Source organism: Pseudorasbora parva, chromosome 8 (genome assembly GCF_024679245.1).
Source record: "Pseudorasbora parva isolate DD20220531a chromosome 8, ASM2467924v1, whole genome shotgun sequence".
NCBI classification, from domain to species: Eukaryota; Metazoa; Chordata; class Actinopteri; order Cypriniformes; family Gobionidae; genus Pseudorasbora; species Pseudorasbora parva.
The window spans coordinates 18,359,336-18,384,381 of NC_090179.1; the positions used below are offsets into that span (position 1 = coordinate 18,359,336).

Here is a 25,046-nt window from a genome sequence, read left to right on the forward strand (position 1 = left end):
GTCACACACTGATTTAGATCAGCTCTTGAAGAACTTGCCATTCCTACATAAGAGAAAAGTTGATAAAAATATTGGAAGTCTAATTAAGCCAATAGAAAGATCATTAAAACAGGTTTATATTTTAAACAGTTATAGACCAGAATAAATGTATTTCAAGAACAAACAAAAAATACCAGTGATTTGAAAGGAGCTCTCAACTGATAAGTGTTGAATCCACAGGGCACAGGTAACCAGAACTAGTTGGGGTAGCATATTTAAATAGTTATCTTAATTGATGAGATGAATCGTTATTTCATTAGTTAGCATATTTAAATAGTCACTTTAATTAATGCACCTGATTTTTGCATATTATTATGAGATTGTTCTTTTTTTTTAGTGGTTACTTTTTACTAACCATCACCTGAACACAATAAACTAGCAATCTCTTAAAATGGCATTAAACATAATACTATGCAAAAATCAGGTGCATTAATTAAAGTGATTATTTAAATATGCTAATTATTGAAATAATTATTCATCTCATGATTTAAGACTACTATTTAAATATGCTACCTCAACTGGTTCTTGTTACCGCTGCCCTGTGGATTCAACACTCATCAGTTGAGAGCTCCTTTGGAATCACTGGTATTTATTTTTTGTTCTTGAAATACATTTATTCTGGTCTATAACTGTTTAAAATATAAACCTGTTTTAATGATCTTTCTATTGGCTTAATTAGACTTCCAATATTTTTATCAACTTTTCTCTTATGTAGGAATGGCAAGTTCTTCAAAAGCTGATCTAAATCAGTGTGTGACTGGCTATATCCATAGCATTACTCCTCTCCGTCAAGGGATGAAAAGACCCTATTTTGAGGGAGTTTTGCAGGAGCGGCATAAAATATCCAAACTTATGGTTTTTAAGCTTGACCTCCACAGTCACTTTCAGACTATGGAAAAAGACAGGTAAAGTCTGTTCTTTGTTTGTCAGTATCTTAAATTAGACTTGGCTTTTCAACAAATAAAAACTCTGTAATTTTTGTTCAATATTCTCTCATATTTCAGATCTCCTGTACAGCTGACTGATATTGTTTTGCAACCAGCCAGACATCCGTATGGTGAAAAGGCTGTTCTATACACCCACAAATCAAAAATTTCCTGTTTATCATCAGTTGATTACACATACAACCCCAACATCTTCACCTCCCAGCAGAAGGTGACCGTGTCACAGGTTCTCCAAATGGAATTAGAGTATCAGAAAGTAAGTACTATTCAACACTAAAAGTTAAGGTTATCCTATTGGTACTTAATGACATTGAGCCCATGTAGAAGTCTTTGCATGTAACTTTTGTACCATGTCCAGCACTGCTATTTACCTGCTATGTAGTTTTTCTGACTGACAACATAACTTTAAGTGTAATTTGCAACAAATGCTTTTGCAAGACTTATTTTATTCTCTTCCTACAGGTGAACATACGAGCAAAGGCAGTCGAGCTAAAAAGCGAAGGGCACAATGTCCTTCAGAATGACACCTTTCTTGAGAAGAGGACATATGTCATTGCTGATTCAACTGCAGTGATTGAGCTCACCATGTGGGGATTGGAACACATAATTGAAATTGGCTCCTGGTATGATTTTACTAATGTTTCTTTCCGAATTTACCAGGGTAATAAGTTTCTTTCCAGTACTAAAGCCACAGAGGTTTCCACCGTAATCTGCACAGATCCCACCTTTCCAATACAAGAGACCACATCTGAACAGCTCACTGCAGAGATAATTGGGGCAAAAGTGAATATCATTCACCTTTGCCCCCTAAAGCACCGTGTCAAAGATATGCCACTTACATGCACCAGGGTGCTGTGTGACAGATGTGACACATATTACAAAGCAACTGTAATCTCTGTTCACACATCTGCCAAATTAACTATTCAAACCACATCCAACGTTATTAAACCAGTCAACATTGAGAACAACATAATCCAGACAGTACTGCAGATTCCCCACACCTCCACACCAGACACGATCACGGATTCACTTTTGAACCTACCTACTATGAATTTCACCCTTCACCATGACTATGTTACCCAGCTCACCTACCCGTCCATTAACCAGGCACCTACCCCAATGATCACGATCTCTCCACCCACACCTACCCAAACCTCAGATTTAGAAGACCTTGAGTCTCTTTTAAAAGAGGATTTTCCCTCTGAAAACTCCCCAACCGAACACACCAACACCCCAACTGTCTCCCCTCCTCCTCACCCCATTGATGTTGAGGTTATCCCAGCCACCCCACAAATTAAATAGAACCACTCATTCCCCTCCTCCATCTTTGTTTTTGTTATTCGTTTTAAGCTGTTAGCAATACAATTTTCATACCAGGAGCCAATTTCAATCATGTTTTAGTTGAAAATATTTGATTTGTTGTTGACTCTATATAACAATTAATTTTTTTGTATGCATTATTGCATGAATTGTTTTGCTGTTATTAATGTAAAGTGCCTGCGTGCTTTTGTGTAAAGGGTCATATTTTTGTCTGTTACAAATAAAGTTTCCTTTTAGAATAAGTTTTCGCTTTTATTTAAATGGCCTGCAGCCAAAACCTTTCCATTAAAGTTTTTTTTTTAAAATAGTCTTTAAATGCTGAAGTGCAAAAAAAATATATCTATTGTGGTACCTTGTCCTCTTATGGTGAATTAAGTGTGACAACCTAATGCTCACCTTGGGTGGGCTTACAATAGGTATGTTTTGAAGGGTAAGTTAAAAAAATCATTTTTATTTTAAAGGGAAATCAATCGTTGCATAAAGCAACTGAATAATGTAAACTTTAACATAAGCCTTGGTTTAACATGACATGCATTCACCAAACAGCATTGAATAACCATGCATACCTACCACCTTAGCAGCCTAGGTATGTCAACTGAATAGTGCAGCTTTGTAACAACCATGGGTTTAAAGTCCTGTCTGGACCATACTCAGACCAAAAGAGGTACTGTAGCCTGAAATTGTGTAAAATTAGCTTCTAATTGACATGTTTGTTTAAAAAAAAAAGTCTTGTATGAGATTTCAGATGAACTATGGAATTTCAGCTTCTGTATAGAAGCACACTTGCCCAGTGGCTCTATAACATGCATAAATCAGGTGTGCTGATTAAGAGCACTATTTAAATATGCTAATTAAATCATCTTCTCAATTAAGACAACTATTTAAATATGCTATTTCAATTGGCTCAGTTCTCTCATCACAGTGTGTAATGATTACTAGTTGTGCTTTCCATCAAAGTGGATGTGGTAATATTTATTTTTTCTAATACATTTATTTTTGTTTATGTGTAGTAGTTTAAACTAAGTCTGTTTTTTAAGTTACTTTGTGCTACATTATAGTTCACTATTTTAATAGCTTTTTTTATGTGGAAGTGCAAAAGATAGTTCAAAGATACCTGTATCAATATGTAACAGCTAAATTTACAGTCATTATTTGAGGGAATAGTCTAGGAGTGGCATAAAGTGACAAGATTTATGGTTATGAAGCTTTATCTTCAAACTGGGGAGAAACACATGTCAAATATTCTTCATTTGTTAGTAACCATAACTAAATCAACATTTAGCTTTGGACATAAATAAAAAATAAAAATATATATGTTTTATGGTCATCTTATGTAACACCCATATTTCAGGTATCCTATACAGTTGACTTTTGTGGTCTTGCAGCCAGTATTACACAAACATGGCAAAAATGGTATATATGTGCTCAAATTCAAACTCTTTATCCCCATCATCTTCAGCTCTTGGCTGAGGATGACTTTTACAGGTTCTTGAGGTGGAATTGGAGAGCAAGTAGTATTCCAACATTAAAAAGTTATTGCATTGTCTTATTTTTCTTATTTACCTGTAGAACGGTATTTTACCTTGTAACATTAAATCCATGTACAAATCTTTGCAAGTAACTTATTTACAATGTTTTATATACTTCTTTTTGTATTTGCTTTATACATTTCTTTTGAAAAGCAAATATTAACATTGTAAGTGTTGTAATTTGTTGTATTCATATTTTGTACATTATTGCAGATCAAAGTGGAATGATTGTGCTAATGTGGGGACTGCAAGATCATTGAAACTGGCTCCTGGTATGAATAAAGTAGAATTTTGCACAGAGAATACATTTCCAGACACCACATGTCTGGTAGAACAGACAAAATAACATTACAGCAGAAAGTTTAAAATAATTCACCTTTGCCCACTGAATCACTGACTACCAGATATGCCTATTATATGCAGCAGAGTGTAACAGATGTGATTCGCTTCAAATCAAAAGTAATTTGTGTGCATGCATCTGCCAAAGTCACTATTAGAAATGCATGCAATTACATTAAAATATTTATATTGCAAATAATATAATTCAGTCAGTACAGTGGTGAAGATTTCCCACAACAGACATCACAGTGCATCTTCACCATTACTAGAAACTATACAGTCAGCAGTCCAGATTCCCCACATCAAATACCATCACAGATTTCCAACAATGAATATAACCCGTCACCACAACTTGGTTGAGTTTGGATTTCTTTTCACTATTGTCTTTGTCTTGCTTAGTTAGAGACCGTAAATAATCAACATTATTTATTTGATTGCTCTGAAACTATTAAATGAGAACTTAGCTGGATAATATGGTTTTGTGTATATCTGCTGTACAAGTGTAGATTCCGTTCCATTTTAGAGCTTTTTATAGCCAAATTAAACTGCATTTTTACAAATTTTTGTGTTATTTGTAAAGTTGCTTTGAAACATTTGAAGCATTATAAAAGTAAAAGTGAATTGACATTACAAATGTGAAACAAGTAATTCAAACTGCAAAGACAGAAAACCATTCAGAAAGCCTCAAATTGTAAATGATCCCCATTGGAATAATCCCAAATTAAGGCAAATTAACTGACACATTATTAAGGTTTATAGTTATTATAGTCTATACACTGGAATGTGTAAACTAAATTATTTAACACATTATAAATCTATGTCTAAGCAAATATTTTCAATTAATTAATAGTATTTTAGAATTAACACCAGTCTAAACAGAACTAGACTCATTTACATGTATGCATTTGGCAGACACTTTTATCCAAAGTGTCTTATTACAGGGACAATTCTGGTGGTGTAAAGTAGTGTAAAGTGCCTTACTCAAGGACACAGAGTAAATATTCACATTTCTAAAATGATAAAGAGGATATGAAGTTTTCTTTTATCCACTAGAGCAGGGGTGTCCAAGCTTAGTCCTGGAGGGCCACTGTCCTTCAGAGTTTAGCTCCAACTTGCCTTAACTCACCTTTCTAATATGCCTAGTAAGATCTTGATTACCTTGTTCAGGTGTGTTTAATTGGGGTTGGACCTAAACTTTGCAGGACAGTGGCCCTCCAGGACCAGGATTGGGCACACCTGCACTAGAGGGTGAAATACATTGAATATCTTTAATCAGCACCTGATCTTAATTTATTTATAGGGAGGGGGAAATTAGTGGTCTAATTGTTGTCTGTTCCTAAGACAGGTAAGTCAGAACTAGTTTTTAACTGCCTCTTATTTCTTTGTTATCTTGAAGTAAATGTGTTTTGCCAAACAAGCAAATAATCTCTTGAGGTTCTTTTGTGAAGCTGTTTGTTTTGCTGAAGTGTTTAAAGTGTTTTGAGTGTTGTTTACAATGAACATGTGGTCAAAATGTCTTCTCCTACACTCTAAAAAATGCTGGGTTAAAAACAACCCAAGTTGGGTTGAAAATGCACCGACCCAACAATTGGGTTGTTTTAACCCAATGGTTGAGTTGTTCTTACCCAGCAATTGGGTTGTCTTAAGCAACATTTAACCCAACCACTGGGTTAAAACAACTCAACCAATGGGTTAAAACAACACAATTGTTGGGTTGGTGCATTTTCAACCCAACTTGGGTTGTTTTTAACCCAGCATTTTTTAGAGTGTAGGAAATGTTAGCCCTTGACACTAACTAAAAGTTTATTAATGGTAATATATTTTGTGTAATGTTATTCTGCAGCTTATTTTAGGATAATTAAATGCATGCAAGATGTAGATCTTTTTATGTTAGGTTTATGGTATTTATGATCGGTCTAATTTAGAATGTTAACACTTCACATTAAGGTCTAATTTAATATTAGTAAATTCGTTAACTAACAATTAGTAATATATATTTTAAGTTTATTTTCTTTTTATGTTAGATAATAAAAATGTTTGTTCCTGTTCATTAAGTACAGTTAACTGATGCTAGTTTTTTATTTAATTTAATTTTTTTATTACCACCACATGGCACAAAGACATGGTTACTGGCAGTAATAATAAGTGTATCTTTTTGTCAGAGCTTGTTGTGACTTGTTTGAATCATTATAGCATTATAAATTAGTTATTTTGTTAAATTGTTTAAAACATCAGAATTTTGAATATCAACGAATCAATGAATATTTGGTTGTAATGTTTGCTTTTCACTAATTGAATTTAGTGTTAGTGTATTGTTTGTGTCATGACATTCTGCTGTTTTTTGATAATTGTGTCCAGGAAATCCATCTAGGTTAGCATGTGTTAGTATTTTTGGTAGATCACACATTTAAAATGTTTGATTCAAATTGATAGTATTTTATTTCAACTAGTTTATTTTTTATTACAGTAACAGTATGCAATTTATTTGATCATGTTTTTTCATACTGCATTGACTAATTTTAACAGATGCAACTTTTGAAAATAAATACTTAGTCTTTTGAGATTAACATTTAGTTAAGATTAATAAATACTGTAGAGCTGTTCATTGATAGTTTATATCAACTAATATATTTAAAAGATTTTAACAAATAAAACTTTGTTATAAACTTTATTATAAAGTGTTACCATTAGGACTATGTTGCATTTCTTGTGTTCTCAATGTGTGGCTGGCTAGTATGTACAGTATATAAATAAATTAGTATAGATAAGTGATAAAAATGGTAATGCATACCTGATGCAGCATTTTGCATATGGTGAATTTGTAAATGAGTTTGAGTTGTGGTAAGTTAAACTTTTACTTAATCTGAGGGTATAGTGACCATCAATAGTACAAGTGTGCAATCTCGTGGCATGTATACGCCAAAATGACTTTTGGCATGCATACAGTATGCATTTTTAGTTTTTTTCGTGCATATGATACTGACTTTTTGGCGTATATATGACATGCTCTTGGTTAAGATTTGGATGGGGGGTTGGTGCATATAATAGGGCATAAAGTGTGTATCATATGCACATAAAAAACCACATATCATATGCACGCCAAAACTCATTGTGGCATGTACACGCCACAAGATTGCACACTCGTACTATTCATATGCATTTTCGTGTGATTGGTCTGGTCAGTCTCATACCATAATTTTCAATACCAATATCTAATAAATATTGTTTTTTACATAGCTAGTGGTTAAGCACTGATATTTTGGCTTTTGAAAGTAGTTCGTACAACTTTGTACAACCATGTTTGTACAACTTGGGTTTGATTTCAGTTTTGATTTATTAAATAAATTGCATTGATTGAATAAGCTATTTTAGATTCTGTTGCAGGACAAGTGCATCCTACATTTTTGGTTTCAGCTCAGAATCTTTCATTTTGGTGCATCAATAAATAATTAATAGATTTTCATCTTTTTATTTATTTATACTTTTATGGTGTGGATGTGTATATCACTTTATATAACATAGGGAAGCATGTTGCTGGTAAGTTTGTTCAAAGATTCTTTGTTCATACATTTTTAGCCTTACTGATTTACAAATCAAATTTACAAATTTCTGATCTCATGCAGTCTGACAGACTTCATGACTGATCTGGCTTCATGACTGTTTAATATTTAAGTGGTATGATGTGATAACATGGAATGTTGATGCATATCTCACAAAGCTTTATTTTCTTTCTTGTTTTATTTGTGACAATGAATTGGAAAATTTGAATTTGGTAAAGACTGCGAGTTAAGGCAAGTCAAAATTGTGTACAAAATTTAAGATTTGAAGTGTATGTAAATGTTAAACATTCGAATTTAATGTATGGCTAACAAGACTTTTTTTCATGTCTGCTAGTGTGTTTGTAAAAGATTGCGTGTTGAGGTAAGTCAAATGTACTTTTTTTTTAAATGTTAGTTTTAAAAAGTGCTAAATTCATGTTAAAATTGAAGGTGACAGTATATATTATTTAATTATTTGTTGATGGCTGTATGACATTTTCATTTGAAATGATGCTTAGTGTTGTCTAATGTTGTTTTAATATGTTCAGTCTCATATTTATATGCAATTGTGCTTTTTGTTTTTTTTAGATGCCACGACCAAAGAAGAGGTCTGCAATTGCCAAGAGGCTGTATGCACAACGATGTGCAACAGAGGCTGCACTGCTTCCTCTTAAAAAAAGTCAAGCAGAGGCTGCACTGCTTCCTCTTAAAAAAAGTGAAGCAGAGGCTGCACTGCTTCCTCTTAAAAAAATGGCAACTACAGAGGTTCGGCCGCTTCCTCTTAAAAAAATGGCAGAGGCTGCACAGCTTCCTCTTAAAATAAGTAAAGCAGAGGCTGCACAGCTCCCTCTTAAAATAAGTAGGGCCGAGGTATCGCCACTTCCTCGTAAAACTAAGGTAGACTTGCCAGTGACGTCTGGCAAGTGCCATCGTGCAAAAAACCAGCAGGTTCCACTCCGTCCTGCTATAAAACGGGTAGAGGCTGCACCGCTTCCTCTTAAAACAAGTGAAGCAGAGGTTCCGCCGTATCCTCTTAAAAAACTGGCAGACCATGAACGCCTATGTTCATTGTCCAAACATTCAAAGATTCCCAAGGTTTCAAAAAGTTCACCGTGTATTTCAAATTTTTCACTGTGTATTTCAAAAAGTTCACCGTCTATCTCTATCAAATCTATTGTCAAACACTCTGAACAATCTGTCAAAACCATTGAACAATCTGTCAAAAGTTCCAGAGAATCTGCAGAAAGGTTTGTGATTCCAACAAAATTAAATGAGAACGTTTTGAACACTTTACCTGTGCATTCTGACTTTCCTCAGAAATCAGTGCTGAAAGGCTCCTTTCATCAAGGTGATGCACGATTTGCAAATTCACGCAACAGACAGTGTGGTGCAATCAGTCTGACAGCAGTGTTGACAAGCAAGATGAAGAACGTGCTGACCTGGACGACGCAAGATCTTGATGGTGTCTTGGTGGCAGGAACAAGCCTTTATGAATCTCTAAGAAACCAGGGTAACATAAATGACCGGGAAGTGATGGGTAGGCATTACATTGCAGTCCATGAATTACCAAGGAGACATGTGCTGGGTAATACTGCATTTTCCATAGAGTATGCAGAGTCTCTCACTGGATTTGTTGATGTTAATGAGTATGATGAAGCCTTATGTGGTGTGGTCATGCCACTTGATATAGCTCTTCAGCAAGCTCTACTGAGTGCTGATGCTTTCCTCTTAACTATTTGTGCCAACACATGTGCAGTTATTAAGGAGGGCACGTGGTATGCTTTTGTTGATTCTCATGCTAACAAAACAGATACAAGTTGTGTTGTTTATCACAGCACCATAGAATCTTTGTACAACTATATTAATGAGATTGCACAGTCATTTGGGGTACGTGAGCCACAATTTGAGATAACTGGAGTTTTGGTTCATGCAGATGTTGAAGTTTCCCACTTGCTGGAGGCAGATGGCAGCAGTTTTCAGTGCTCTTCAGGTAAAGCCCTTTACAATGAAGCCTTAAAAAACACACCCAAGGTATGCGAATCTGAGACCACTGGGGTAAGCTCATCTGAATTTGAAGTACTTGAAGCTGCAAATACAAGCATTAACCTTCCAATGTCGAAGCCAATGTGTAATGTGATGCCAAGTAAAGGAAAGAGGGGAAGAAGAGAAAAGCTGGATGAACAGGTCTCTGGGAAACCAGTTAAAACATCTCATGTTGAAAATGTTCTAGCAGATGACATAATTATTACTACTATTTCAATTCCAGAAGTATTTTTTTCTCCTTTGAATCTTCAAGATCAGCTAGCTTTATGTGACCTTGTGGTTCTGACAAATGATAACAGTGTTTGTGATATCATAAAACACTTTGGTCCCATTGCAGGTCCGTGTCAGACAAAGAGTATCAAACCAGATGGTAACTGCTTTTTCAGATCTCTGGCATATGCAATATGTGGAAGTGAGGACAAGCATTTAAAGGTTCGGCGTGCAGTTGTCAAACACCTGAAAATGAATGCTTCGATATTTGAGAGGTATGTGAGAAGTGGGTATACTTCAGTAGAGGACTACTTGACACAATCTAGAATCTTTTATTCCGGGTCATGGGTAACTGAAATTGACATATTTGCTGCTTCTAATCTGTTTAAAACAACCATAATGACTTTTAATGATGGCAGATGGAATGCGCACAAACCTACTGGAGAGGTATGTACACACAATGCAATCTATTTGAAACACTGTAACCGTAATCATTATGAAGTTGTGACTTGTGTTAAGCACAGAGATCAAGACATTTGTGCGGGAACATGTGAGACTGCCAATTCAAATGAGGTGAGAATGCCATGTTTGCGTAAAAGGAAGGTAAGAGATGTTGCACAATCTTCCACAAATAAGAGGGATCAGGAGAGATACTGCAATAACAGTGAGTACAGAGAGAAAAAACTGAAGTATCAGAAGTCAAAGTATGATAATGACTCTGATTACAGGCAGAATAAAATTGAACATGGCAAAGAAAAATACCGTACTGATCGAGATTACAGAGAGAAAATCATGAAAAATCTTCGTAATAAATATTTAAAAATGTCTTCTGTTCGTTTGTTAAAGTGTGAATGCTCGAAGACTAAGTATTTGAGCAATATTCAGTTTCAGAAGCATGTTTGTCAGTATTCTCGAATGAAATATAAAAATAATGTTTCATTTCAGGCAAGAGTGCGTGCGTATTCTAAGAAGAAATATCTTCAAAACCCAACCTTTAATGCAGGAGTGCGTGAGTATTCTAAGAAGAAATATCTTAAAAACCCAACCTTTAATGCGGGAGTGCGTGAGTATTCTAAGAAAAGAAATCTTCAGAACCCAAATTTTAAGGTAAAAATGTGCAAGTATTACAAGATGAAATACCATAAAGATGAAAACTTTCGTTTTAGTGAGATACAAAAAAGCTGTGACGTGTATGCAAGAAAAAAGGTGGAACAGAAGCACATTGATGTTACCATTGCCCATTTTCGTCAAGAAGTGAGTAGAGGTCCAGAGTTTGTGTGCTGTGTCTGTCACCGTTTACTTTTCAGAAAGCAAGTATCTGAATGCAGAACAGAATGCTATGAAGCAAAAGGTGAACAGATTGCTGCTTTGGGGAGAAGATGCATCACACTGAGGTATGTGCATATTTGTGATGAAAAATGTGATGATAATGCTGGTTATTCTCCAAGGTGCAAATTGTGGATTTGTCCAACATGTCATCGAAAAATCCTTCGTGGAAAATTGCCTGAAGAGAGTGTTGCCAACAATATGCATTTGGCAGACATTCCAAATCAACTAAAGTGTCTCAACTCCTTGGAACAACATCTTGTTGCACGTAACATTCCTTTTTTGAAATTGCTTTGCCTTCCCCGTGGAAAACAAAATGGCTGCCATGGACCTGTGGTGTGTGTTCCTGTGAATATTGAAGATGTGTCAAATATTCTTCCACGAAATGAATGTGACGACAAGATGATAAGGATCAAACTCAAGCGCAAGTTAACCTACAAAGGTCATTATGAGTACAAGTATGTACATACTGATCATGTTCGAAATGCTCTGATGTGTTTGATCAGATGCAATAAATGGTACAGAAATGTAGAGATTAATGAACAGTGGATCAACTCTTTGGATGAACTGGAGGAAAATGTTGCTGATGAAATTAAGGAACAAGATGCAGTTGAAAAGAGTGAAATGGAAAATGACCCTGAAGAACCGCAAGAGGAAGACTTGACTTACATTAAAGAGCAAAGTGGTCTTTTGTCAGACACCTGTTTACAACCTGTGGATATTGGTTCGGAAATAATTGATCAGCATTTTCAAGATGTGTTAAATGTGGCACCAGCTGAAGGTAACAGTCCTGTTAAATTACTATCTGATAAAACCAACGAAGCAAAATGTTTCCCAGTTCTGTTTCCAACTGGTGGTCCAACATTTCATGATGAGAGAGAGGAAAAAATCACACTGTCACGATACCTAAATGCACGAATCCTCAATGCAGATGGACGTTTCGCACGGAGCACAGACTATATTTTCTATGCCCAATATATATCGGAGCTGGATCAAATTGTGTCTAACATTTCCATTGCTTTGCGAAAAGGATCAGACAAGAGGTTGTTAAAAGAAGTAACATCAGATATGCTCACAAACCCAGAGTCTTTAGCTAAAATACTGAATTATGATGAAGGATACAAGTTTTTGAGACCAGTCCGTGGAACACCGCCCTATTGGCAAACCACTCAAAAGGACCTTTTTGCACTTATTAGACAACTAGGTATTCCAACTTTCTTTGCATCATTTAGCTCTGCAGATCTCAGATGGCCTGAAATGATCAACACCATTCTAAAGCAAGAAGGGAAAAATGTAAATGCTGATGAACTTGACTGGTCTGAAAAATGTGGACTGATTAGACAAAACCCAGTGACTGCTGCAAGGATGTTTGATTACAGATGGCATTGCTTTTTAAAAGATGTCATTATGTCACCCGCTCAACCTATTGGAAACATCAAAGACTACTTTTATCGTGTAGAGTTTCAACAGCGTGGATCTCCTCATGTTCATTGTCTGTTTTGGGTAGAAAATGCTCCAAAGTTAAATGAAGACAATGAAGACAATGATGCTTTGGTGGCTGCTTTCATAGATCATTACATCACATGTGAGACCCCAAGAGAGGAAGACACTGAATTGTATGAGACTGTCAAAAGTGTTCAAAAGCACAGCAGCAGACATTCTAAGACATGCAGGCAGAAAAAAACAGTTTGTAGATTTAATTTTCCACGACCACCATCTAGCCGCACCTTTGTAACTAGGATTATTCGAGATGATTTGAAAGGTGATGATGGCAATGAGATGGCAAGTGCAATTTTAAAGAAAATCAAAACTGCATTAACAGATTCTGAAGTCAATTTTGATTCAACAGATGCATTTTTTCAATCTATTGGAATTAATCAGGCTGTGTTTGAAAAGGCGTACAAGAGGTGTTCAAAAAAGAAAAGTATTGTCTTGAAACGAAATCCAAAAGATGTTTGGGTAAACCAATATAACAAACATCTATTGCGTGCATGGCAAGGCAACATGGATATCCAGTATGTCACAGATGCTTACTCCGTGGTGGTTTATATTATTAGTTACATCACAAAAGCGGAACAAGAAATGGGATTGTTGTTGCAACGTGCACAAAATGAAGCTATGAATGGAAATCTTGAAGCAAGATCAGCGTTAAAAATGTTGGGAAGTGTATATCTACACAACAGAGAAATTTCTGCACAAGAGGCAGTGTACCGACTAACTGGTATGCACTTGAAAGAATGCTCTCGCAAAGTCCAGTTTATTCCAATTGGAACGGATCCTGTGAAGATGAGTTTGCCTTTGCGTGTACTGCAAAGCAAAGAGGACCATTTTGGTGAAGAAAGCTGTTTTTGGATGAATAGTCTGGTTGACCGGTACAAGAATAGACCAAAAACAGACCATTTTGACGTTCTTTGTCTTGCCACCTTTTGTTCAGAATACAGGATCTTGTCAAAATCTGAGATGTCTTCACAAAACAAAGAAAAGGTGATCAAGCTTAACAACAATTGTGGCTATATGATACGAAGAACTCGAACTGAACCTGCAGTAGTAAGGTATCCAAGATTTTCACCAACAAAAGATCCAGAGAAGTACCATCATTCATTGTTACAACTTTTTTTACCACATTACAAAGATTGTCAGCTGAAGCCTGGGCATTTTGACACTTACGAGGATTTCTACAACAATGGTGCTGTGAAATGTGGAAGTAATGTGACCAAAGTAAAATGTATTGTTGAAGATAATCGAGCACTGTTTGAAAAAGAAAGTGCTGAAATAGACCGAGCTCAACAGCTCTTGGAGCTAGGTGTTGATTTGGAAGATGCTTGGGCTGCGTTGTGTCCTGAAACTGAAAAGGAGCGTCATGAATGTATAGAACTAATGAAGAATAACATGCTTGCTGATGAAGACGATTCTGACACACTTATTCCAGAGCTTGTAGCAAACCCTCAAACTGCATTCACAATTGAGACTAGTAATGCTACAATGTCTAGAGATGAAGCATTGTGCTTACTAAGATCATTAAACGCCAAACAATCTACGATATTTTACAAAGTTCGCAAATGGTGTCTACAAAAACTGCTTGGAGAAAACCCTGAACCATTTCAATTGTTTATTACTGGAGGAGCAGGTACAGGAAAAAGTCATTTAATCAAAGCAATATACTATGAATCTTCTAGGCTCTTATCTCAGATGTTTGAAAATCCTGATGATAGGAGTATCATTCTCTGTGCATCAACTGGAGTAGCTGCATACAACATTGGTGCTGCAACCATCCACAACACGTTATCAATTGGGGCTAATGTCAAATTGCCATATCAACCCCTAAGTGATGACAAAATCAATTCTCTGCGTTCCAAAATGGGGTGTTTGCAGATTTTGATTATTGATGAAGTATCCATGGTTGACCACCACCTTTTGTCATATGTTCATGGGCGATTGAGACAAATCAAACAAACTGGTGACTACTCCCCCTTTGGGAAAGTCAGTCTCATAGCTGTAGGAGATTTTTATCAGCTGCCGCCTGTCAAAGGAACTCCTCTCTACGCTGATACTAAAGGAGTGAACCTTTGGGACAATAACTTTGAAATTGCTGAATTAACTGAAGTTGTCAGGCAACGAGACGTATCTTTTGCTGAAACCTTAAACCGTCTGAGAGTTCGTAAAAAAAATGAACCTCTGAGCTCAAGTGACATCAACATGTTGAAGCAACGTGAAACTGGGGAAGAATGTGGTGATGTTCATATATTTGCTACAAATGAAGAGGTTGATAAATACAACGTTCAGAGACTACATGAGGTTTGTCCTGAGGCAATCAGTATTCATGCTCAAGATTTTGTGAGAAATCCAAAAACTGGAAGGACTGAACCAAAAGTTGGATTTCACACAAGTGTTTTCAACTCCTGTTTGGCTAAATGCGTTTCATTGGGTGTTGGAGCAAGAATAATGTTAAAGAAAAATGTTGATGTTTCTGATGGACTTGTCAATGGAGCCTTTGGTACAGTTGTCCACATAAGCATCAGTCAAAAACAGTATGAAGATGATGTTGAGAATGATTTTCCATCAGCTATTCATGTGGAATTTGATGATCCAAATGTGGGTAAAATTCAGAGATCAAAACAACAACATAGATTTTCCCAAAATTCTACAGTGATTGAAGTGCAAGAAGATCAAGTCACAAATGACGGTGGTTTAAGACGTCAATTTCCACTTCGATTGGCTTGGGCATGCACTGTTCACAAAGTTCAAGGACTCACTGTAGATAAAGCCGTTGTATCACTTGACAAGATTTTTACTTCAGGACAAGCATATGTTGCATTGAGTCGTGTGAGAACTATCAATGGACTGATCATTCAAAATTTCAAGGAGTCTGTCATATACTGTAATGATAAAATTGACTTGGCAATGAAAAATATGCGACAATTTCCTTTAGAAAATTGCACTTTCACAAAGACACCTGGTTTATTTACAATTGCTCTTCATAATGTACAAAGTCTTCAAGCTCATGTTCAAGATATTCAAGCTCATGGACAACTTATGAATGCGGATTGTATTTGTCTAACTGAAACATGGCTAAAAGTTGGAGACCAAGTACAGATACCAGGATTTATTTTCAAGCACAATCCAAGAGCTAAGTGCTATGACAACAGCACTCCACTGTTCACTAATTTAAAACAACAGCGAGGAGGTGGAGTTGCAATTTACTGTTGTGAAAACATGTTTTTTAAAGTCACCATTCCAGAACCTTGCAATTTGGAATGTCTGTACTTCTCAGTTCCACATATCAGTTTAAATGGTGCTCTGCTGTACAGGCCTAATTCATATCAAATTGACATGTTTCGACAAAATATGTTGCATGTCATTGCTGAGCTGGAAAAACAACCAGGAAAGAAAGTAATTATGGGAGACTTCAATGAGGACATCCTAACATCATCATCCATTGGGTCATTGATGGAATTCCATGGATACAGTCAACATGTTCAATATCCTACAACTGAAAAAGGTACGTTAATAGACCATGTCTACATTAAAGATGCAGAACATATTACAATTGAAATAGTCTCAACTTATTACAGTTACCATGAAGCAGTACTAGTTTCAGTAAGGTAATGTATTGACATTTCTGAAACCTATTGAAGATGATGTAACGGCATTGTTTTCTTTTTTTGTGCTCCTGCCATTCTTACCCCGACATTGAGATCCTCAAATCCCTGTACAAGTTTGCAAATGTAAACGGTATGTTATTAGACCATTTATATCAGATTCATGTTTTTAAACAGTTTGTTTAATTTACTTTAGTATTCTAGCATGTTATCAAGAAAATTCTGCTCATATAAGGTAACATCTGATTTATGCAACATGTTGTGCAATTTGTATCACTACATTGTCTGTTCTGTTTATGTCCATACCATGTGACACCCATCTTGAGTCCAAGGTCTACAGACTCCTGGCCATTCCATACCAAGTTCTACCCAAAGATAATTGTACAAATCTGCATCTCCCATAATCACTCTTCTTTCTGGGACTCCAAAGCTACATCCAGCCAAGGTTTTTATAGTGTTCAGTTTATTCATTTATGTATGTCTTTCATTTAAAAACAGGAAATATGGTTTAAAAAAAGATTAATTGTTTTCTGTCCTAGCCCAAGCCATCCAAACAACACTGGATACTTCCAAACCGCATAGGAAGCATCCACAAAGACTGCTTGCATTCCTTCAGTTATCTCTTAATTGCAATTAAGTTAATATGATTGCACAAAAAACATCTAACAAACATGTCAAAGCCCACATAAAAAAGTAAGTTGACATGCTTGTCCTTCTTTCATGTAAGAGCCTTTAACAACTTTAACAGAAGATATTTAAGGCACAGCTTCATTTATAAACTGCTTTACATATGTCCACCACTGACAAAAATGTAACCTAACAGAAAGTCTACATTTAGTGGCAACATATTTTGTATGAACACTTTACATCTGAAGCAGTTTGTTCAATGAATGTAATTTCCAGATTCCTAAAAACACTGAAATCATTACCTCCTCCATATGCCCATCAGTGAATTGATTCACTGTTTCAAGCATTGATTAATCTACTAACACTTTCTAGTACACAATCAGATGTGCAACAACTCAACAAGTGTTGATATTCTGAAGTCCAAAAATTCATCAAATGTTTTTATTTTATTTTTTTTAAGTAGTCCATTTTCAATGAATGTAATATTTACAGATTACTGAAAAGTCTAACTTGCTCTGTATATCCATCAAAAGATACTCTGCTCCATGAAGTCCTATAAAGAAATGCACAACTGATAAAAAGGTAAATTTAATGGTGTCGATTTCAGCTTTGCCAACACTTATATGCTTTCCTTCAAACACTGGTTAATCTACTTACAGTATACTTTCAGATCAGTGCAACAACTCAATAACAACTGTTGATATTCTGAAGTCCATAAACTCCTGTACAAATGTCCACTACAAACAAAAAGGTAAGCTAATTGACATTTTCTACATTTGCAAAATGGTTGTATTGCTGTTTAAACCTACTCCATGTTCAATGACTAATCTTTACATATTCCTGAAAAGACAAACTTCCTCCATATACCCATCAAAATATATTGTTCTCCATGAATTCTTATATAAATTTCCACAACTAACAAAAAGGTAAGCTAACTGACATTTTGTACATTAATTGCAAAATGGTTTTATTGCTGTGTAAACCCTTGACTTGAAGTACTCCATGTTCAATGACTGTAATCTTTACAGATTCCTAAAAACACTAATTTCCTCCATATACCCATCAAAATGTATTGTGCTCCATGAACTCTTATAGAAATGTCCACAACTACCAAGAACGTAAGCTAACATTAGTTGCAAAAAATGTTTTATTGCTTTGTAAACCATTGAATTGAAGTACTCCATGTTCAATTACTAATCTTTACAGCTTCCTGAAAAGATGAACTTCCTCCATATACCCATCAAAATATATTGTGCTCCATGATCTCTTAAACAAATACTCACAACTACCAAAAACGTAAGCTAACTCACATTTTTCTACATGAGTTGCAAAAAATGTTTTATTGCTGTGTAAACCATTGACTTGAAGTACTCCATGTTCAATGACTGTAATCTTTACAGATTCCTGAAAAGATTAACTTCATCTATATACCCATCAAAAGATATTCTGGTCCATGAACTCTTCTAGAAATGTCCACTAACAAAAACGTAAGCTAAATTAATCGCAAAAATGGTTTTATTACTGTGTAAACATTGTCTTGAAGTACTCCATGTACAATGATGCTAATCTTTACAGATTCCTGAAACCATGAACTTCCTCCATATATCCATCAAAATATATTGTGCTCCATGAACTCTTCTAGAAATGTACACTACTAACAAAAAGGTAAGCTAACTGACATTTTTCTACATTAGTTGCAAACTGGTTTTATTACTGTGTAAACATTGGCTTGAAGTACTCAATGCTCAATGACTGTAATCTTTACAGATTCCTGAAAAGACGAACTTCCTCTAGCTATATACCTATCAATATGTGTAAAAAAAAAAAAACATAAACCATTGACTTGAAGTACTCCATGCTCAATGACTATAATCTTTATAGATTCCTGAAAAGATGAACTTCATCCATATACCCATCAAATTATATTCTGGTCCATGAACTCTTCTATAAATGTCCACTAACAAAAAGGTAAGCTAAATTAATTGCAAAATGGTTTTATAACTGTGTAAACATTGGCTTGAGGTACTCCATGTTCAATGACTGTAATCTTTACAGATTCCTGAAAAGATGAACTTCCTCTAGCTATATACCCATCAAAATATATTGTGCTCCATGATCTCTTAAACAAATGTTCACAGCTACCAAAAACGTAAGCTTACTGACATTTTCTGCATTAGTTGCAAAATGGTTTTATTGCTGTGTAAACCATTCACTTGAAGTACTGTTCAATGACTAATCTTTACAGGTTCCTGAAAAGACTTCTGTGTTCCTGAGAGAACTTTCTCCTTAAACCCACCAAAATGTATTCTGCTCCATGAACATCATAAATAACTGCACAACTGATAAAAAGGTTTAATGGTGTCGATTTCAGCTTTGCCTAGACTTTTATATGCTTTCCTTCAAGCACTGTTTAATCTACTAACGGTATACTTTCAGTTCTGTGCAATAACTCAATAACAACTGTTGATATTCTGAAGTCCATAAACTCCTGTACAAATGTCAACTACAAACAAAAAGGTAAGCTAATTGATATTTTCTACATTAATTGCAAAATGGTTTTATGGCTATGTAAACCTACTCCATGTTCAATGACTCTAATCTTTACAGATTCCTGAAAAAGTATAACTTCCTCCATATACCCATCAAAAGATATTCTGCTCCTTAAACTGTTATAAAGAAGTGCACAGCTGATAAAAAGGTAAATAGTTGTGTAATATCTGCAAAACTTAAATTAACTATTTTTTTCTTTCAAGCACTGATTAACATACAAGTACAGTTTCAGATTTGTGCAACAACTCAATAACTAGTGATATTCTAAGGTCCACAAACTACTTTACAAATGTCCACTACTAACAAAAAGGTAAGGTAATTGAAATTTTCTAAGTTAATTGCAAAATGGTTTTGTAAATAATTGACTTAAAGTAATCCATGTTTAATGACTGTAATCTTTACAGATTCCTGAAAGTCTAACTTCCTCCATATACCCATTAAAAGATACTCTGCTCCTTGAACTCCTATAAAGAACTTCACAACTGAAAAAAGGTCAATTTAATGGCGTCAATTTGATAACATTTTGAACATAATTATATTTACAAAAAAATATTTTTTCTCTTTGCACTTTCAGATTTGTGCAACAAATCAATAACAACTGTTGATATTCTTAAGTCTACAAATTCCTATACAAGTGTCCACTCCTAAAAAAACAACAAGGTAAGCTGACAGACATTTTCTACATTTAATTGCCAAGTGCTTTTTATTCATGTTTAATGTATTTTTTGCAGATTTATAAATTGCACTGAAGACATAACTTTCTCCATATACCGTTCAAAAGATATTCTGCTCCATGAACTCTCCCTGAGAAAATATCCTGAAAGAACTGTAAACAAGTGCAGGCAGTCAATAGTTTATTAAGTTATTTTTACAAGTGAATATAAAAACTCCACAATAACAATATTAAATGGATGGCTTGTATTATATTTGGCCTATGTAAAATGACTTTACTATGTGCCTGCCAGTGGAGGATGGCCTGCCCCTGCTGAGTCTGGTTCCTCCCAAGGTTTCTTCCTTTACCACTCTGCTGATTGTGGTCCACCGCTCCATGACGTTTCATCACTCTACCCATAATATTCCACCCTACTATCTAAGGGAGTTTTTCCTTGCCACTGTTGCCTTTTGGCTTGCTCAGTGGGGTATTAAGGCACAATATTTTCAAATAAAATGTAATAGATGTTGGTAAAGAATGTAATAAAAGATTATTCAAATATGCTTCTGTACTCTCTGTAGTCATACTTCCATTTACTCTGTCAATTCTTTTTTTATATTGAATAGATATAGACACACTTTAGTATGTTAATTGTGTTTCCTACACATTAACTTGGTGTCTTTTAGAAAAAAGTTGTGGACCTTAGTGGATGGAGCATTTGAATCATTTTCATTTATTTTGTAGTAGGATATTATTCAACACTTTTATTGTTTTGAAATGGTATTATGTAAGTGACTCTTCAGGGCCACAGCTAAAACATTGACGTGATAGTTTCTTGTATGGAACTGAAACTGTACTATACTTTGGAATAAAATATATAATTGCTTTTATTCAGTGATTCTGTTCTTGGAATATGCAGAAATTATATACTTTGCTAAAGTGTCCATTGACCATGATTGGTCCACTGTATATAAATTGGTGTTTTGCTTAAATTTGTGTATTTAACTTTGCATATATAAAAGCCAGAACAATTAAAAAAATAGAAGTTTATTTGCACCACCTCTGACATCTAATCACACCCTTCTGATCTCAAGCTTATTACTTTATGCTCAATACCAAAAAGACATCTGAAGGTGAGAATTAACAGACAAGGTCAAAAAAAGTATATGGTTATGAAGAAAACCAACCAATTTATGAAACTGCTTGTATTGCAACCAGAATAATTGAAAGTTGTGAGCATGGCGTTTCTGTTGCATGTCAGCCGCGGGGCGGCTGTGTGGCAGCTGCGTGGCATTTTCTCTGTCTGCACACCAAAAAGTGGGTCTGACATGCCATTGCTGCTGCTATTGATGTACAGGGCAGGCTTATACTTAATGTTAAACAAACATATAGGCTAATGTATATATTATACAGTTTAGCTTATTCAAGGAATAATGTCTGGAACACAAGCAATTTTGCAATTAACAAATTGGCATGCTAAGCCAACTAGCATAAAAACAGGCAAGCTCAACTTCAGAGCACAGAGCAACTTTTATAAATCTGTCCCCCACGGGACTTGAACCGATAACCTCTGGGTCCAGTGTCTGTCACTCATCTTGCTGCGCCACTGGGGAGACATGCTTTCACAACACCTCCCTAAGTTCCTTAGATCAGCTGAGAATAAACACAAAAATAAGATTTTGTATTTAAATGCACTGCATGCTATATTTAACAACTTCAGATGAGATCATTCTCAATGCTCAAATGCAACTTGTGCATCACGTCCTGCCACAGTACCTCTTGCGGTCTGGACATGTGTCACACTGAGTGGAGAACCCACGACTTGATGCATTGGAGTCCTTGGCGTAACACATTGAGCTAATCGCTCAGGCACATTCAACAGGCTGCAGAGGACAGCAATCAGTGTGAGAGTGAGCAGACAAAATCATAAGTTAGCATTTCAGCTATATTACCAAGCTAAGCTAATGTAGCTTATGGTTAACCTGATAGCTGAAGAGCCACATTAGAAAGAATGGCAACTGGATATAATGCTAACCAATTAGCATGCTAAGCTAACTAACATAAAGACAAAAACACAAGCAAGGTCAACTTCAGAGACGGATTTCTCAGGAATGGTAGCAAATATCAAAAATCTGTTCAGTCATTTCTGTGTGACTCAGTTGAAAGATCGTCTGAGCCAAATTTGGACAAAATTGGACAAAATTTGTAGGAGGAGTAGCGAAAAAACTGTTTTTCACTTGTTTAAATATGGCGGACAGTAACATGTTTGGAAAATGACAAATGATATATCGTCGGAATCTGCATAAGCCAGGGAACAAAATGAAATAAATTATATCAAATTTGGACAAAGCGTTCAAAAGTTATAAATGTTTTAGCAAAAATTCCTATATCTCAGGAACACTAGGTGGCGCTATTCTGAAACTTCTCAGGTACGTTCGGGACATGCTGACGGTCACGCATACCAAATTTTGTGTAGATATATCAAATATTTCAAAAGATATAGCAATTTATGACAAAATTCAAAATGGCGGTCACGTGGTTCATTCGATCCTAACATATCAGGTATCCACAGATTCGGCATGACGCGGGGAATCCATAGATACCAATTATATGATTTTCTGACAAAGCGTTCAGAAGTTATGGGCAAAAATAGCCTTTTTTCATATCTTATGACCCCTAGGTGGCGCTGTTCCCAACTTTGGCAAGGACCCTCAGATCATGGGTCTGATAAAGCGTACCAATTTTCGTTTCGATTGATCAAAGATTGGCCGAGATACAGCCTCAGAACCAATTTTGGGTCGAGTTTGTTAAGTTCATGACATTATAACTTTTGAACAGAGATGAATATCAAAAATCTGTTCAGTCATTTCTGTGCGGCTCAGTCCAAGGATTCGCTCTGCCAAGTTTCGACAAAATTGGACAAAATTTGAAGGAGGAGTAGCAAAAAAACTGAATACTGTACTTTTCAAAATGGCTGTTACTGTAAGGGGCGGAGCCTTAATGTAAGATATGGAATATGATGAGGGTGAGGAGAGGAATCAGATGTACTACATGTCATTTCTCTATTCCAAAGGGTTTAAGAGTTATAACAGTTTAAATGTTGAATTTTTGGACTGGTGGTGGCGCTATAGAGTTAGTTGTAGAGACTCCAAGTTTGGACCAATTACTTTTCATAAGCATCACTACAAGTGTGCCAAATTTCATCATTTTCCTACTTACGGTTCATAGGGCTGCCATAGGAACCCAGTGGGAAGAAAAAGAATAATAATAATAATAAAGTATACTAACAATTCCAAGAGGGGCTACAGCCCCTTCGGGGGCTTGGCCCCTAATAAATATAGCTGCTAGCAGCAATTGCGGGGCCAAGCCCATTATGGCTCTTCTTGGCTTTTTTTGGACTTTGGATATTATTAGGAAACTTTTTTACATTGCCTAATTCACATGCTTAAACAACATAACTTAACTTTACTTACTACACATTGAATTTGACCAATCAATCTTCAAAGCTATAGCCTGTTGCTTTAAACAGCAGACCACTCATACTTTGGTTTGTTTAATTTTATAAAGGCTTGAGATTTCGAAGGCAGAACTGCAGCTTTTGCCACTAAATGACAACATTACACACAATTTTATAAAGCTGTCCCCCATGGGACTCGAACCCATAACCTCACAATCCGGTGTCTGACACTCATCTCATTGCGCCACAGGGAAGACATGTGTTCATTGACATGCCATAGGTCCATAGTTAAAATTAGAAATTAACTCAAAATGAAGATTTTTGGATCTAATGAACAACATTATATATTTTTTGTGAAAAATTGGATGAAATCATTCTTAGAAGTAATTAATGTCTTGAACGGAAAAACATTTTTGCAAATAACCATTTAGAATGCTAAGCTAATTAGCATAAAGACACAAACACAGGCAAGTTCAACTTCAGAGGTGGATTTCTCCGGAACGGTAGCGAATATCAAAAATCTGTTCAGTCATTTCTTTGCGGCTCACTCTATATTTATTATGAGCCAATTTTGAACAAAATTGGACAAAATTTGAAGGAGGAGTAGCGAAAAAACTGTTTTTCACTTGATTCAATATGGCGCACAGTCACATGTTTGGAAAATGACAAATGAGACATCGTCGAAATCTGCAAAACCCAGAGAACAAAATGACATACATTATATAGAATATAGATAATGTTTTCAAAAGTTATAAACGTTTTAGCAAAAAATCATATATCTCTGGAACACTAGGTGGCGCTATTCTGAAACTTCTCATGTACATTCGGGACATGATGACGGTCATGCATACCAAATTGTGTGCAGATATGTCAAATATTATAAAAGATATCACATTTTATGACAAAATTCAAAATGGCGGTCACGTGGTTCATCCGATCCTAACATATCTTATATCACCAGATTCAGCATGAAACGAGGAATCCATAGACACCAATATTATGATTTTCTGACAAACCGTTCGGATGTTATGGGCAAAAATAGCCTTTTTTCATATCTCATGACCCCTAGGTGGCGCTGTTCCCAACTTTGGCATGGATCCTCAGATCATGGGTCTGATGAAGCATACCAATTTTCGTTTCGATTGGTCAAAGTTTGGCCGAGATACAGCCTCAGAACCAATTTTGGGTCAACCTCGTTAACTTCGAGACATCATAACTTTTTTTTTTTCCAAGGGTCCAAAAAATTCTGTTCAGTCATTTCTGTGCGGCTCAGTTCAAATATTCTCTCTGCCAAGTTTGGACAAAATTAGACAAATTTTGAAGGAGGAGTAGCAAAAAAACTGAATACTGTACTTTTTAAAATGGCCATTAC

At 35.6% G+C, this 25,046-nt stretch overlaps 1 protein-coding gene and 1 long non-coding RNA gene across 2 annotated transcripts; both read left to right on the plus strand.

Moving 5' to 3' along the window:
- Window positions 1-7,699: 7,699 nt before the first annotated feature.
- LOC137084492 (uncharacterized) lies at window positions 7,700-17,574 on the plus strand. Its single transcript, XM_067450765.1, has 8 exons — window positions 7,700-7,708; window positions 8,299-8,607; window positions 9,028-9,220; window positions 9,317-9,485; window positions 9,546-9,700; window positions 10,091-10,238; window positions 11,796-15,667; window positions 17,549-17,574. Exons 1-8 carry the CDS (start codon window positions 7,700-7,702, stop codon window positions 17,572-17,574), a joined length of 4,881 nt encoding a protein of 1,626 aa, XP_067306866.1.
- Window positions 17,575-19,290: 1,716 nt separating this feature from the next.
- Window positions 19,291-19,664, plus strand: LOC137085377 (uncharacterized). Its single transcript, XR_010906973.1, has 3 exons — window positions 19,291-19,365; window positions 19,452-19,532; window positions 19,623-19,664. It is a non-coding gene; the product is annotated as an uncharacterized lncRNA (long non-coding RNA).
- Window positions 19,665-25,046: the final 5,382 nt, after the last annotated feature.